Source organism: Ranitomeya variabilis, chromosome 4 (genome assembly GCF_051348905.1).
Source record: "Ranitomeya variabilis isolate aRanVar5 chromosome 4, aRanVar5.hap1, whole genome shotgun sequence".
NCBI classification, from domain to species: domain Eukaryota; kingdom Metazoa; phylum Chordata; class Amphibia; order Anura; family Dendrobatidae; genus Ranitomeya; species Ranitomeya variabilis.
In genome coordinates, this window is record NC_135235.1 from 629,402,920 (window position 1) to 629,420,733 (window position 17,814).

The 17,814-nt window shown below is 44.2% G+C and overlaps 1 protein-coding gene across 1 annotated transcript in view; it reads right to left on the reverse strand.

Moving 5' to 3' along the window:
* LOC143768140 (uncharacterized) overlaps nt 1-17,814 on the reverse strand; it is a 121,600-nt gene that overhangs the window by 73,908 nt on the left and 29,878 nt on the right. The window contains exons 7-11 of the mRNA XM_077256828.1: nt 10,031-10,128; nt 8,910-9,000; nt 5,091-5,171; nt 4,908-5,005; nt 1,687-1,786 (exon numbers count right to left, since the gene is read on the reverse strand). Coding sequence (XP_077112943.1) covers nt 1,687-1,786; nt 4,908-5,005; nt 5,091-5,171; nt 8,910-9,000; nt 10,031-10,128 — 468 coding nt within the window. The remainder of the gene's footprint in view (nt 1-1,686; nt 1,787-4,907; nt 5,006-5,090; nt 5,172-8,909; nt 9,001-10,030; nt 10,129-17,814) is intronic.

The window sequence follows — 17,814 nt, forward strand, 5'->3', positions numbered from 1 at the left end:
GTCAGGGCCAGCGTCTACCTGATTTTGGGCTCCAGCTGCTGAGGGCTTTGTCTATTCACGTGAGTTTGCGCTGGTGTATTTGTTATATAGGAATACTATCTTGCCTCAGAGAAAATTCCCAAAGGAAAGGCAGCCCCCCACAAATATTGACTGTGAGAGGAGAGGAAAATTACAAACGCAGACTGAAAACAGAATTTAGCAAAGGAGGCCATGCTACCTAGAAAGAAAAGACAGGAAAGAGTACTGTGCGGTCAGTATAAAAAATACTACAAAATCCACCACAGAGAATACAAAAATCTCCACACCTAACTAAAGGCATGGAGGGTAACTCTGTGACTCCAGAGCTTCCAACTTGGCTGAGTAAATCTTAACACAGACAAAGCTGGACAAGAAAAAACATAGCAATTCACAGAACTATTAAGTCCACCGCATGTGGACTGCAAAAACAGAGCCAGGACTTATCTTTGATGATTTGGACAATCCAGAAGGAGAAACCAAGCAGAGATGTGGATCCCTAGAAAACAATGGACAACTGACACTCACTAAAGGAAGGAGCCAGACTAAATAGCCCCGTCCAAAGTGGAAGCAGCTGATGACTGTTGTGAAGGACAAACAGCAGCACTACCACTTATAACCACCGGAGGGAGCCTAAGAGCAGAACCCACAACAGAATTCACAACAGGACAGGTGGTGTGTGAGTGGGAGACACTGAATGTCTGGTCTGTTAGGTATGAAAGAGATCCAAGATATGGCCAAGTCTGTGATACCAATGAAGAAGCTATGGGGATATTCCTGGTTTTCAGTTTGGCTTTTATCCTGACATTTTTCCCGTCTGACAATTTTGTATCTACCCATACCTCCTGGTTCTGAGCGGACTCCCTGACAATTCTTTCTACCCGCAGGCACCATAGAACAGCAGCTGGCTCTTAAGGTACCGTCACACTCAGCAACTTTGCAAAGAGAACGACAACAATCCGTGACGTTGCAGCGTCCTGGATAGCGATCTCGTTGTGTTTGACACGCAGCAGCGATCTGGATCCCGCTGTGCCATCGCTGGTCGGAGCTAGAAGTCCAGAACTTTATTTCGTCGCCAGGTCAGCGTGTATCGTCATGTTTGACATCAAAAGCAACGACGCCAGCAACGAGCATAGGGGGCGTCGCAGCGTCTCCTTCTAGCCAGTCGGTACACTCCGGCTGTTTGACATGGAGCTAACAACCAGCGAGAACGAGAAGTGAGTCGCCGTTACGTCACTGGATCGCTCCTGCATCGTTCTGGAGTTGCTGTGTTTGACGTCTCTACAGCGACCTAAACAGCGACGCTCCAGCGATCTAGTTTAGGTCAGCTCATTGTCTATATCGCCGCAGCGTCGCTGAGTGTGACGGTACCTTTAGCCTGTTCACAGTAGCCATATTAAGAGCTGCCAAGTGATCATGAAGAATGTCCCCATGTGTCTCATCTTACGTCAATAGGCCTACATCAATTCTCTACTCTCTCTATTTAGTCTGAAAAACATAATTTACATTTTGCCTAATGAAATTTTACAAAAACAATGCAGTAAAAATAAAAATAAAATAAACAAGTACGAAATTGCTGAGTAATTCACCATAAAAATTCATCATATAATTGTATTTGCATCTGTATGAAAAAAATCTATGACTCCTCTGTATTTAGTGGTCACTACTCACCTATGTCACCTATGTAGTCATCTGTAGGAATCTCCTCTTTACACCACTCATCAGTCCTCACATATGTCTCTGTAGTAGTAATATGGGTCAGATCTTTACCCTGAAACAAATATTGTAAAAAGTCACAGACAGATGTAAAAGGTGTGTGAAAGAATAGAAAAAATTGTAAATTCAAAAGATGACCACAAATGACATGACAGCAGAAGATATCACATAGTGGCAGGTCTCCTGTATAAATCCAACAAGCAGTCTGCATTACCAGAAAATTGTGAAAATATCCAAACAACATCTAATGTCTATGATCAGCTTTATTCTCTCATTTCCACCAAGTATAAAACAAATACTAAATCGCAACGTTATTAGTGACACCCATCTAGTAGAGCATTAAACCTCCGTGGCCTGCCCTGGCAGTGGAGCCCCTTGCTGCCAAAATAAGAGGGTCCCAGGAGGTGAAAGGTTTTATGTATGGGGACTCAGAAGATAAAATAGCGTTGTACGCTGATGACATTCTGCTTTTCTTGGAGGATTCGGAGGGGACCCTGGTCAGGGCGGAGGCCATTATTGAGGAATTTGGGAGTTATTCGGGTCTAAGGATTAATTGGGACAAATCTAATATGATGATGATAGATGGGGACCATGGGTATAGAGAAGCAAGAAACATTTCCACAAAGTTAAAGGTGGTAAATACATTTAAATACTTGGGGATTTTGATTGCTCTTCCCCTGACCTGCTTCGAAGAACTTAATTTGGCGCCGCTCTTGCGGAAAATACGCACTAAAATCCAGGCATGGAAAAAGCTACATCTGTCAGTAGTTGGTAGAGTAAATCTTATAAAAATGATCGTGATGCCTCAACTTCTTTATGTGCTACACAACTCCCCTATTTGGATATCGCAGAATAGATTTCGTAGGATTAGATCTTTGTTTGGTGAGTTGATCTGGGGGGGAAAAAGCCCTAGATTCAAGCAAGAAACCCTACAAAGGTCCAAGATGGAGGGTGGGTTGGCGCTCCCTAATCCTTGGTTATACTTCCTGGCATCACAGTGTCAGCATTTTAGGGGATGGGGAGAAGAGTCTAGTGGGGCGCGGACACCCTGTTGTCTGAAGACACTGATTGGGTCGCAGGTATTGTGCGAGGGTCTGGAGGGTGGACACTTTCGGGAGAAAGGTTCTAAATTCTGCAGCATCAGACTTATTCATAAGGTTTGGGATAAAGTAAAGGGGATTAGGGGAGTGGGGGAACTTACCAGATTTTCACCCATTTGGAATAACAATTTTTTACAAGAGTTCAGACGGATGTCGGGATTCCATGTTTGGAAGGAGGCAGGTATCACTCGGATGGGACAAATTATACACCAGGGTAGGATTAAGAATTTTGAGGTACTGCAGGAGGAATTTCAACTGCCAGGTTCTGAGAAATATCAGTACAGTCGTATTTCTCATGCGTTCCAAGCACAGTGTAGGAGAGGGCCTGTGGAGATACAGGTAGATCTCATGCTGGACTTTATTCTTATGGGGGACGGTACGAAGGGGGTGATCTCGGATATATATGAATATCTTTTATACTCTTTCTTGGAGGGGCACCCTATCAGAGCTAGAGCAAAATGGGAAAGGGACCTGGGGGTGATCGACAACGACCGATGGGATTCAATACTGGAATATGTACCCAGAATCTCAATGAGTGAGCCTGGGAGGTTGTCACAACTGTTTGTTATCCATAGGGCTTACAGAACTCCGGACATGTTATTCAAGGCTAGTCTGAGACCTAATTCAGAATGCCCTAGGTGCTCGCAGTCCGAGGTGGGTATCCTTCATATGTTGTGGCAATGCCCCAGGCTATCCTCCTTTTGGATTGTGGTGTTGAATAAAGTGGGATTGTCATACAATTGCTCTGTGCCACGAGATCCCTTGGTGTGTATTCTGGGTTATGTAGAAGAAATTGTAACTGACAATATGTACAAAATGGCTATTGCCAGACTGTTATTTATTGCGCGGAAGCTGATCGCTAGGAGGTTCTGGATCAGGGAGGAACCACCAACAAGGAGAGACTTTCTGACACAAGTGGACCACATTATTGCTTTGGAGAAAAGTATCTACTCCAAGAGAGACAAGATGGACTTTTTCTACAGGTTGTGGAATCCTTGGCTTGAGTCAAGTTAATTTAGGGGGCTTTGTTCGCATGCTTGGGCCTTCGGGTCCTCCTGGGAGTGTTGGTGCTGTGTCATCTTCTTTATTTCTCCATGAATGATGTTGTAAACGGGTACGGTTTACATCAGGTCTCTATAGGGTGGGGGGAGGGAGGTTGGGAGTTTGGTTCGGGGTTAACAGGGGTTAAAAATCTAAACATTATATATGTTTACTGTTAACAGTGATGCAATTTCCATGTACTATCCTTACTGTTTAATAAAAATATCTGAATAAAAAAAAAAAAAAAAACCTCCGTGGCCGTCAGAATCTCAGCACTTTGCTGTTGATTACACTTGGTGTTGAAATGTTGGCCAATGAAGACAGGATACTTTTTACAAAACCTTGTGACATGGGACATTACCCTTCTATCACAGGGTAAACAGCTGCCATGAAGTGATGAACTTGGTCGTCCACAATGCTTAGGTAAGCTCCAGTTTACAAACATCCATACACGAGGAACAGAGGGCACAGAATGCGAACAGAAAACAATCCCCGAACCACTACTCCATCTTTATCAGACTGAAATAATCAGTTCACTCGAATTTCCTATTCTATCATGGATTCAGTCTCTATTTTCATTTATTATGTACCAAGCATTGCTTAGAACAGTTCTTGTTATCTCTTTTGAGGCATTGTTAACATGATCCCTTTCCAATGGAAATTTATCCTTGATCGCAACATTCTCTGTATAGTTCTGACACATTGTACGTATAAATCTCACTAAGTTGTCAGTTTCTGAAATATTGATCCTGACCCTAGCACCGATGACTGTGCCTCATTCAAAGTTGCTCAGATCGCTCGTATTTTCATTCTCATGTGGATTAACAATGAAAAATGATCCCTTCATTCTCTGCTGCACTCCGGGGTCATTGGACTAATTTTCATATACGGAAATTCTAATTATGAAATAACCGGTGTCTCCAATAAATTAGTCATTGAGATTAGAATACTGGTCGATAAACAAGACGGAGCAAAAGACCTTCACAGCTTCTACACATTATAGGGGATTTTACATGACACGTTTTCTCCATCTACCTGATGATGCTGAAGAACAGAGGAACATTCTTGTTTACAGTCCTGTGGAAGAAAAGAAAGTGGACATCTCTCTGGAGCTGTCCTCTTACTGGATAGATCTGTAGGAAACACATACAAGAATTTAAATTAATTTCCTTACATACAGATAATTATAGGCCATGTGTATTTAGTCCTATCTATTACCTGGTGATGTGAGGGGCTGGGGTACATTCATCATGACGTCCTTGTACTGATCTCTGTGTCCTTCGAAATACTCCCACTCTTCTATGGAGAAATAGACTGTGACATCCTGACACCATATAGGAACCTGACACATACAATGATACTGTCACCCCCCTCCCACTCCTTTCATAGCATTATTGAAAAATGACCCAGCATTTCCAACAGCGTCACCTCTCCAATCAGGAGCTGAATCATCTTATAGGGGAGTTCTAGGATCTTCCGGATACTGAAGTCCTCGCTGGCTGCCAGGCATGACAAAACCTTCAAGGCGTGACAGGCGAGCTCAGGCTACTCTTCCATTTTTGAAGACCAAAATGCAAAAGAGTCCAAACCCCCTGTTGGCATTGATACTGAGCTTGAGATACTCCTGCACCATCCCCTGCAGTCATTCACTATGTCAGACTTGCACTCCGTTCTGTTGTTGCAAGGGCTAAAAAAATGTGTGAAGCGACTCACAGAAATTGCTTCAGCCACTTATACTGTTGCTAATATTTTTGCATTGGCGACTCGACATTCCCAAGGTTGTAAGTTTATAACTGCGATGCACACTGTGTGCCTCTGTGCTGTCTTTTGGAAAACCACGCTTAAGATTGTCTACAAGCGTGTTTCGATACTTCAGCATGCACTTGTCCTTTTCCAGGGGGTGAAGCATCTAGCAAAATTTACTCTTGTACCATGGATCTAACAGAGTGGCAACCCAGTAGTCAGCATTATTTCTAATCCTAACAATACGGGGATTCATGTTGGAGATAGTGCAGCAAGAAGGTGCTCATGTGTCGGGCGCTTACATGAGGTCCAAGTCCACAGTGTGTTGGTGGTGGTGTAACACTCAAGCTTGCTTCCTCCGTCTCCTCCAGCCAACTACAGACAACAGAGAGGGAATCATTATCCTCTTCATCTCCTGACTGTTGCGCGCCCAACGCCTCTTCCTCCACATCCTCCTCCATTTGTTCCTCGGCTCCTGCAACTTCATTAACAGTTTGTCTGGTACCATGAGCCCCCCTTGATCGCTGTAATGCACTCTCCACCCGCCTGTGCGATAAACATCCGGAACTTAGAAATAGTGTTACTCCTTCCGCATCCTCGTCTTCCTCTGGGACCACCACCTACTCCAGCAGACTAATCAAAGTGTGCTCCAGCATGTAGATGACCGCAATAGTGTTGCTGCAGACATCATCGTCTGCACTAACCATCTTAGTAGCCATTTCGAAACTGTGCAGAGGTTCTTCATCTGTGCTCACTCCGCATGCGTAATGTGCATCACATCCGTTCCGCGTTGGCCCAGGCTAATGCAAAATGACAATGCGCAGAGTGGAATTCCACCATGTCGGCAGATCGCATATCAACCGGTTAACCATTTGCCTGAAAGACCCCTGTAGCGATGTAAGCAGATGACCAGAGTGCGAACGGCAGAAGTGAACACACAGAAACTGTGCTTTCTGCAGCAGTGCATCCATGCCGGGATAGTAGCGAAGAAATTGCTGTACCAACAGGTTGAAGACGAGCTATGTAAGACACGTGTGTGAGGTTGCCCCAGTGAAGGACCACCACCAAGTTTGCACCGTTATCATACATGGCCTTCCCTGCCTCCAGGTTCAGTGGAGACAGTCATTGCTCATACTCAGATTGGATAGCTGTCCACAACTCTTGGGCTGGGCGACTACGATTTCAAAGAAATATAATTTAACCACTGCCTGTTTGTGGTGAGCCCTGGCTGCGCAGTAAGGAGGTGGGTGGGATTTTCTCTGCATTGTTGGAGCGCGTGTCTCATTAAGGGAGAGGTTAAGGGTGTAGATGGAGTCTCTAGAGGAGGCAGAAGCAGTGGATGAAGTGTTAGATACAGAGGTTTATCCTGCAAGCCTTGGAGTTTCCAAGACATGGTGTCTAGTGACACCTTGGTGCCTTAGTGGCTTAGTCTCAAAAATATTTCCCTGATCCGTACATCCCTTTATCAAGAAACTGCAAAAATCCTAGTCCATGCATTCATCATCTCCCGCCTCGACTACTGCAACGTTCTGCTTTGTGGTCTCCCTTCTAAAAGTCTCGCACCCCTCCAATCTATCCTAAACTCTACTGCCCGAATAATCCATCTATCATCTCGCAATATCCCGGCTTCTCCTCTCTGTCAATCTATTCACTGGCTCCCCATTACCCTGAAACCCCAGTTCAAAACCACAACTATGACATACAAAGCCATCCACAACCTGTCTCCTCCATACATCTATGACCAAGTCTCTCAGGACCTACCTGCACGCAACCTCCGATCCTCACAAATAACATAAGGCATATTCACCTTATAATTGGGATGAGATCAGCCTCTCACTGATCTCAGGGGTGACCAATGCATCGCTGGTGTGACCAGTGATTGAACGCAGCAATCACAATACCGTACATCCAGAACACAACGTAAGGAGACTTATGCTCTTTATTTATTCTGAAAAGCATAATTTCAATTTTTCCTATTGAAAATTTGCAAAAACAATGCAGTAAAATTAAATTAACCACTTCACACCGCAGTCCATGTTTGTTTTTGCATTTTTTGCTCCCCTGTATCCCAGAGCCATAACTTTTTTAGTTTTCCGTCAATGTGGCCATGTGAGGGCTTGTGTTTTGCGGGACGAGTTATACTTTTGAATGACACAATTGGTTTTACCACATCATGTACTGGAAAATGATGAAATTGCAAAAATAAAAGTGCAATTCCACAACGTTTTTTTCTTTTTTTACCATGTTCACTAAATGCTAAAACTGACCTGCCAACATGATTCTTGAGGTCATTACGAGTTTGATACAAAAACATGTAAAAGTTGTTTTTAATTTAAGTGGTGAAAAAAAATCAAAAATTTGTAAAAAAAAAAATAAAAAATTTTTAAATTGTGTCTTTTTCGAGACCTGTAGCGTCTCCATTTTTCATGATCTGGGGCTGGGTGAGGGCTTATTTTTTGCGTGCCAAGCTGATGTTTTCATTTATACCATTTTGGTGTAGATACAATCTTTTGATTGCCCGTCATTGCATTTTAATGATATGTTGCGGCGACCCCAAAAAACGTAATTCTGGCGTTTTTACTTTATTTCGATACACCGTTTACCGATCGGATTAATTCTTGAAAGATCAGGCAATTTTGAAAGTGTTGATACCAGATATATGCAATTTTTATTGTTTTATTTTGAATGGTGGGTGGTTTGAACTTTTATATTTTAAAAAAAAATTTTTATATTTTTAAATACATTTTTTTTACTTTACACTTGCTTCAATAGTCTCCATGGGAGACTAGAAGCTGCCATCACGTAGATACCTGCTCTATGTAGCAGAAATGCTCATTTGCGCTCGTTGCAATCTGGCAATGACAACCACAGGGGACTGCTGTAGAGCCTGGGTTGTCATGACAACCCATCTGTGACCTGCGGTAATGTGACACAGAAGCCGATGGGTGGGATTAGTGACACGCTTCCGGAACAATCACATTAAATGCTGCTGTCAGAAATTGATAGCGGCATTTAACAGGTTAACAGACACGGTGGATCGCGATTCCACCTGCAGCTGTTAGAGGCACATGTTAGCTGTTCAAATCAGCTGACATGTGCCAGGAAAGATATGGGCTTAGCGCTGGAGCTCACATTAAAGGGAGACCCGATATGTGCAGTACATGGCGTAAGTAGTTAAGGGGTTAAACAAGTAAGAAAATGCTGAGTAATACACCCTAAAAATTCATCATATAATTGTATCAGCATCTGGATGAAACAAATGTGACTTCTCTGCATTTAGTGTTTACTACTCACCTGTGCATTTATCTGTAGGAATCTCCTCTTTACACCGCTCATCACCCCTCACATATGTCTCTGTAGTAATAATATGGGGCAGAACTTTACCCTGAAACAAATATTGTAAAAAGTCACAGACAGATGTAAAAGGTGCGTGAAAGAATAGAAAAGATTGTAAATTCAAAAGATGACCACAAATGATATGACAGCAGAAGTTATCACATAGTGGCAGGTCTCCTGTATAAATCCAACCAGCAGTCTGCATTACCAGAAAATTGTGAGAAGATCCAAACAACAACTAATGCCTATGGTCAGCTTTATCCTGTCATATCCATCAAGTCTAAAATAAACTGTAAATCGCCACATTATTAGTGACACCCATCTAGTAGAGCATTAAACCTCCGTAGCCATCAGAATCTCAGCACTTTGCTGTTGATTACACTTGATGTTGAAATGTTGGCCAATGAAGACAGGATACTTTTGACAAAACCTAGTGGAATGGGGCATTTCCCTTCTACCACAGGGTAACAGCTGCTATGAAGTGATGAACTTGGTCATCAACAATGCTTAGGTAAGCTCTAGTTTACAAACATCCATACACGAGTATCAGATGGCACAGGATGCGAACAGAAAACAATCCCCGAACCACTACTCCATCTTTACCAGACTGAAATAATCAGATCACTCGAATTTACTATTCTATCATGGATTCAGTTGCAATTTGCATTAATTGTGCACCACGTGTTGCTTAGAACAGTTATAGATATTTCTTTTGAGGCATTGTGAACAACCAAAAGATCCCCTTCCAATGGAAGTTTATCCTCGATCGTAACATTCTCTGTAGTCCTGATACATTGTACATATGTCAAAAAGATGGCAGTTTCTGAAATACTGATCGTGATCTTAGCACCGATGACAGTGCCTTGTTTAAAGTTGCTCAGATCACTCGAATTTTCATTCTCATGTGGATTAACAATGAAAAATTATCACTTCACTTTCTGCTGCACTCCGGGATCATTGGTCTAATTTTCATATACGGAAACTCTACTTATGAAATAACCGGTGTCTCTAATAAATTAACCATTCAGAGTACAATACTGGTCGATAAAACAAAACTGAGCACAAGACCTTCCATCTACCTGATGATGCTGAAGAACAGTGGAACTTTTTTGTTTACAGTCCTGTGGAAGAAAAGGAAGGGGACATCTCTCTGGCGCTGTCCTCTTACTGGATAGATCTGTAGGAAACACATACAAGGATTTAAATTAATTCATCACAAACAGATAATTATAGGCCATGTGTATTGAATCGAATTACTTGGTGTTGCGAGAGGCTGGGAAATATTCGTCATGACTTCCTAGTACAGATCTTTGTGTCCTTCTAAATACTCCCACTCTTCCATGGAGAAAAAAATTGTGACATCCTGACACCATATAGGAACCTGACACATACAATGATACCGTAATCAACCCCAATCCTTTCATAGCGTTATTGAAAAATGACCCTACATTTCCATGACAGCATCGTCAGCGCTAACCAACTTAGTAGCCATTTTGAAACTGTGCAGAAGGGTGTAGAAGTCCTTCATCTGTGCTCACTCCGCAAGCGTGATTTGCACCACATCTGTACTGTGTGGCCCAGGCTATGCAAAATGACATACTGCACCAGGGCTCATCACTGCTGCCACAGTTGCTGCAGCATGTCGGCACATCTACCGGTTAACCGGTAGCCCAAAAGACCTCTGTAGCGATGCAAGTTGATGACACTCGGGGAGAGTACGGCGGAAGTGAGCACACAGCCACCCTGCTTTCTACAGCATCGCATCCAGACAGGTATAGTAGCGGAGAAATTGCTGTACCACTAGGTTGTGGACATGAGTCATGCAAGGCACATGTGTGAGGTTTCATTGGCGTAGGGCCGCCACCAGATTTGTACATTTATCACACAGAGCCTTCCCTGCCTCCAGTTTCTTTGGAGACAGCAATTGCTCAAACTCAGCCTGGATAGTTGTCCACAACTCTTGAGCTGTGTGACTGCGATTTCCAAGGCTTATTAATTTAAACACTGCCTGATTGTAGTGAGCCCTGGCTGCGCAGTAAGGAGGTGGGGGAGATTCTCTCTGAACTGTTGGAACGCGTGTCTCATTAACAGAGAGGTTGAGGGCATAGGTGGAGGCCCTAGAGGAGGTGAAGGAGGCAGAAGCAGTGGAGGAAGTGTTAGATACAGAGGTTTGTCCCACAAGCCTTGGGGTTTCCAAGACTTGGTGTGTAGAGACACCTTGGTGTCCTAGTGGTTGAGACTGAAAAATATTTCCGGGATCCGTATATTCCTTAATCAATAATCTGCAAAACCCTAGTCCCTGCACTCATCATGTTCTGCCTTGACTCCTGCTTTATGGCCTCCCTTCTAACAGTCTCGCAGCCCTCAAATGTAGCCTAAACTCTGCTGCCAGTCTAATCTGTCATGATTCTCAATGGCGAGAGAACATAGCCCAGCATATATGAGAACTAGCTCTTGGAAGATGGAAACTATACTGACCATGAACTAAACCTGCCGCACAACTAGAAGTGGCCGGGTAGCATGCCTACGTTATTTTATCCCTAGATGCCCAGCGCCAGCCGGAGAACTACCTAATCCTAGCAGAGGAAAAGACAGTCCTGGCTCACCTCTAGAGAAATTTTCCCAAAAGGCAGACAGAGGCCCCCACATATATTGGCGGTGATTTTAGATGAAATGACAAACGTAGTATGAAAATAGGTTTAGCAAAATCGAGGTCCGCTTACTAGATAGCAGGAAGACAGAAAGGGCACTTTCATGGTCAGCAGAAAACCCTATCAAAACACCATCCAGAAATTACTTTAAGACTCTAGCATTAACTCATAACACCAGAGTGGCAATTTCCGATCACTAGAGCTTTCCCGACACAGTAACGAAACAGCAGCTGTGAACAGGAACAAAATGCAAAAACACACAAGGACAAAAGTCCAACTTAGCTGGGAGTTGTCTAGTAGCAGGAACATGCACAGAGGCTTCTGATTACATTGTTGACCGGCAAGAAACTGACAGAGGAGCAAGGTTATATAGCGACTCCCACATACTGATAGGAGCAGGTGAACAGAGGGGATGATGAACACAAGTTCAATTCCACAAGTGGCCACCGGGGGAGCCCAGAATCCAATTTCACAACAGTACCCCCCCCTCAAGGAGGGGGCACCGAACCCTCACCAGAACCACCAGGGCGATCAGGATGAGCCCTATGAAAGGCACGGACAAGATCGGAGGCATGAACATCAGAGGCAGTGACCCAAGAATTATCCTCCTGACCGTATCCCTTCCATTTGACCAGATACTGGAGTTTCCGTCTGGAAACACGAGAGTCTAAGATCTTTTCCACAACGTACTCCAACTCACCCTCAACCAACACCGGAGCAGGAGGCTCAACGGAAGGCACAACCGGTACCTCATACCTGCGCAACAATGACCGATGAAAAACATTATGAATCGAAAAGGATGCAGGGAGGTCCAAACGGAAGGACACAGGGTTAAGAATCTCCAATATCTTGTACGGGCCGATGAACCGAGGCTTAAACTTAGGAGAAGAAACCCTCATAGGGACAAAACGAGAAGACAACCACACCAAGTCCCCAACACAAAGCCGAGGACCAACACGACGACGGCGGTTGGCAAAAAGCTGAGTCTTCTCCTGGGACAACTTCAAATTGTCCACCACCTGCCCCCAAATCTGATGCAACCTCTCCACCACAGCATCCACTCCAGGACAATCCGAAGATTCCACTTGACCGGAGGAAAATCGAGGATGAAACCCCGAATTACAGAAAAACGGGGACACCAAGGTGGCAGAGCTGGCCCGATTATTGAGGGCGAACTCCGCCAAAGGCAAAAAAGCAACCCAATCATCCTGATCCGCAGACACAAAACACCTCAAATATGTCTCCAAGGTCTGATTAGTCCGCTCGGTCTGGCCATTAGTCTGAGGATGGAAAGCAGACGAAAAAGACAAATCTATGCCCATCCTAGCACAGAATGCCCGCCAAAATCTAGACACGAATTGGGTCCCTCTGTCAGAAACGATATTCTCCGGAATACCATGCAAACGAGCAACATTTTGAAAAAACAGAGGAACCAACTAGGAAGAAGAAGGCAACTTAGGCAAGGGAACCAGATGGACCATCTTAGAGAAACGGTCACACACCACCCAGATGACAGACATCTTCTGAGAAACAGGCAGATCCGAAATAAAATCCATCGAGATGTGCGTCCAAGGCCTCTTCGGGATAGGCAAGGGTAACAACAATCCACTAGCCCGAGAACAACAAGGCTTGGCCCGAGCACAAACGTCACAAGACTGCACAAAGCCTCGCACATCTCGTGACAGGGAAGGCCACCAGAAGGACCTTGCCACCAAATCCCTGGTACCAAAGATTCCAGGATGACCTGCCAACGCAGAAGAATGAACCTCAGAGATGACTCTACTGGTCCAATCATCAGGAACAAACAGTCTACCAGGTGGGCAACGATCAGGTCTATCCGCCTGAAACTCCTGCAAGGCCCGCCGCAGGTCTGGAGAAACGGCAGACAATATCACTCCATCTTTAAGGATACCTGTGGGCTCAGAATTACCAGGGGAGTCAGGCTCAAAACTCCTAGAAAGGGCATCCGCCTTAACATTCTTAGAACCCGGTAGGTACGACACCACAAAATTAAACCGAGAGAAAAACAACGACCAGCGCGCCTGTCTAGGATTCAGGCGCCTGGCAGACTCAAGGTAAATTAAATTTTTGTGGTCAGTCAATACCACCACCTGATGTCTGGCCCCCTCAAGCCAGTGACGCCACTCCTCAAAAGCCCACTTCATGGCCAAAAGCTCCCGATTCCCAATATCATAATTCCGCTCGGCGGGCGAAAATTTACGGGAAAAAAAAGCACAAGGTCTCATCACGGAGCAGTCGGAACTTCTCTGCGACAACACCGCCCCAGCTCCGATTTCAGAAGCGTCGACCTCAACCTGAAAAGGAAGAGCAACATCAGGCTGACGCAACACTGGGGCGGAAGAAAAGCGGCGCTTGAGCTCCCGAAAGGCCTCCACAGCATCAGGGGACCAATCAGCAACATCAGCACCCTTCTTAGTCAAATCAGTCAATGGTTTCACAACATCAGAAAAACCAGCAATAAATCGACGATAAAAGTTAGCAAAGCCCAAAAATTTCTGAAGACTCTTAAGAGAAGAGGGTTGCGTCCAATCACCAATAGCCTGAACCTTGACAGGATCCATCTCGATGGAAGAGGGGGAAAAAATGTATCCCAAGAAGGAAATCTTTTGAACCCCAAAAACACACTTAGAACCCTTCACACACAAGGAATTAGACCGCAAAACCTGAAAAACCCTCCTGACCTGCTGGACATGAGAGTCCCAGTCATCCGAAAAAATCAGAATATCATCCAGATACACAATCATAAATTTATCCAAATAATCGCGGAAAATGTCATGCATAAAGGACTGGAAGACTGAAGGGGCATTTGAAAGACCAAAAGGCATCACCAAATACTCAAAATGGCCCTCGGGCGTATTAAATGCGGTTTTCCACTCATCCCCCTGCTTGATTCGCACCAAATTATACGCCCCACGGAGATCAATCTTAGAGAACCACTTGGCCCCCTTTATACGAGCAAACAAATCAGTAAGCAGTGGTAACGGATATTGATATTTAACCGTGATTTTATTCAAAAGTCGATAATCAATACACGGCCTCAAAGAGCCGTCTTTCATAGACACAAAGAAAAAATCGGCTCCTAAGGGAGATGACGAAGGACGAATATGTCCCTTTTCCAAGGACTCCTTTATATATTCTCGCATAGCAGCGTGTTCAGGCACAGACAGATTAAATAAACGACCCTTAGGGTATTTACTACCCGGGATCAAGTCTATGGCACAATCGCACTCCCGGTGCGGAGGTAGTGAACCAACCTTGGGTTCTTCAAAAACATCACGAAAGTCGGACAAGAATTCAGGAATCTCAGAGGGAATAGATGATGAAATGGAAACCAAAGGTACGTCCCCATGAGTTCCTTTACATCCCCAGCTTAACACAGACATAGCTCTCCAGTCGAGGACTGGGTTATGAGATTGCAGCCATGGCAATCCCAGCACCAAAACATCATGTAGATTATACAGCACCAGAAAGCGAATAACCTCCTGGTGATCCGGATTAACATGCATAGTCACTTGTGTCCAGTATTGTGGTTTATTACTAGCCAATGGGGTGGAGTCAATCCCTTTCAGAGGTATCGGAGCCTCCAATGGCTCCAAATCATACCCACAGCGTTTGGCAAAGGACCAATCCATAAGACTCAAAGCAGCGCCAGAGTCGACATAGGCGTCCGCGGTAATAGATGACAAAGAACAAATCAGGGTCACAGATAGAATAAACTTAGACTGTAAAGTGCTAATTGAAACAGACTTGTCAGGCTTCTTAGTACGCTTAAAGCATGCTGATATAACATGAGTTGAATCACCACAATAGAAGCACAACCCATTTTTTCGTCTAAAATTCTGCCGCTCGCTTCTGGACAGAATTCTATCACATTGCATATTTTCTGGCGTTTTCTCAGTAGACACCGCCAAATGGTGCACAGGTTTGCGCTCCCGCAGACGCCTATCGATCTGAATAGCGAGAAGGTTGTTTAGCGTGCACTCAGCCCAATGAGACGAGGTGCTGGTGTAATGGACCAGAGGTCCTAAATAGCAAACTATAGAATTCACCGCACTCTCTTTAGATAAGTGTCAAAATTGTAATGGTTTATTCAACCTGAATTGAATTGGGAGCACAACAGAATATTACAGCATATGCGATTACAACGTTTCGGCTCGACCTGAGCCTTTATCACGTTATCGCTGTAAAGAAAAAATACATGAACAAAATAAATAAATAACATAGACCAGATGCTATAATGTCCGTAAATAAGCAATCCTAGATGAGGAAAAAGAAAACAAAACTGATCAAAAACATGTCCACCGATAGGGACATAGGAGGGTGTCCAAGGAGGTGAGGAAACAGGGGTTGGGAATCTGAGTGAGGTAGAGAAGGTCACGTGCATCCTGTAATAGGGATAGTAGAGTGAGATCAATCCAGATATATACTGATAGACATGTAAAGTTCTTACATCACATAAGTACATGGCATTGTAAAGTAAAGGATGATCCATGGAGGCATATATTGAAAAGCATGCATAGTGATGGTATCGCATAAGCATGGCCTGGCATTATCAAATTAGTTACAACACAACATAATAAGGCAAATAGCGCAGAGGTTTTACCTTTTTCCAATAGAGGATAGTATGTAGGGAGGGATAGGTCCCAGTGATGCAGCACAGATTCTGCAGAAAATAGTGAACAGGAGTTAGCCAGTGAAGAATGTTGGTGAAGCGCCCAATCATGATCTATCAGGTTACCTTATAGTAATGTACTGGTATGTACAGGTAGGTACACTAACTGAGGTTCCCCTATGGAGGGTATGGACCTATAGAGAGTAAATGATATGCGCTCAGTGTCTATCAGGGTGCCCGCAATATGGCATAATGGGAGAGACCCAGTGTACTGGCGATTACCTTATTAGTCCTTCTGTAGAGCGGCGCTCCCGCGCTGTGCTCTGTGTCAGCGTATATCAGGTGCATGGCTGGGACAGCGTGTGCTGGTTAAATCCCCGCCGAACCGGAAGTGGACGGCGCAAACCGGAAGTGACATAGCGCTACTGTGTGGGGCCTCAGTGCGCATGTCAGGTGTCTTGTTATGGCAACCTTGTAACTAAGCGCTGCTGATAAATAGGATCAGAGCGCTGCATGGAGCATATAGTGTCTAAGGGATAATGCAGAGGCTATGATAATGGTTGTAGGTACCTGTAATATATGCCTAAATGTTTTATAATGTAAATAGGAACATGCACACAGGATATAAAGGGGAGGATGAAATCATAAAATTAGATAAAAGTACTGAAGGCAGCATAGGACAAATCAGGGGGCTGGGGCAACTCACCCACATTAGAATTACGGGTCCTATGGGGTAATATTTTAACGAGTCTGTAAAAGAGAATACAGTAGTTAGGTTATTTAACAAGGCTTATATTAACCAATCAATCTCTCTATTAAGCCCTTTAGGGGCCAGAGTGTCAAGTTTGTAAATCCAGAAGGTTTCACGTGCTCTGAGAAGTTTAACGTGGTCTCCTCCTCTCCTGGGGCGGGGGACCTTTTCAATTACCTGGAATTTTAGCTGTGCCACAGAATGCTTGAATTTAGTAAAATGATCTGGTAAGGGCAACCAGTTTTTGCCGCATCTGATAGTAGATTTGTGGCTGGAAATTCTGTCTTTTATGTGTTGAGTAGTTTCCCCTATGTACAGGAGACCACATGGACACTTAATTAAGTATACGACAAAATTTGAATCACAAGTGTGAAAACCACATATTGGATAAGACTTGCCAGTTCTAGGGTGGGTCACAGTGCCAGATTTAATGACATTTGAACAGGCTGCACAATTAAGGCATCCCTACTAAATCCCCCAGGTCGCCCTATTGTGGCCTCCACTGACTCAGTCCTGTCCCCTTTATCTATCTTTCTGGAGAAGATCTTGACACCCATGGTTAAAACCACCCAATCTTTTCTACTCGATACCGGTCATTTCCTAAAAATTATCAAACAACTGGGCACAGCACCACCCAATAGTACCCTGGTTACGCTTGATGTCAATAGTTTGTATACGGCAATCCAACATACAAAAGGGATTGAGGCCACTAAACACCTGTTACACCAATCTACAATTCCAGAGGATGCTGTTCAATTCTGTTTAGATCTACTCACCTTAGTACTATATGAGAACTACTTTCTATTCGAGGACACCTTCTATATCCAG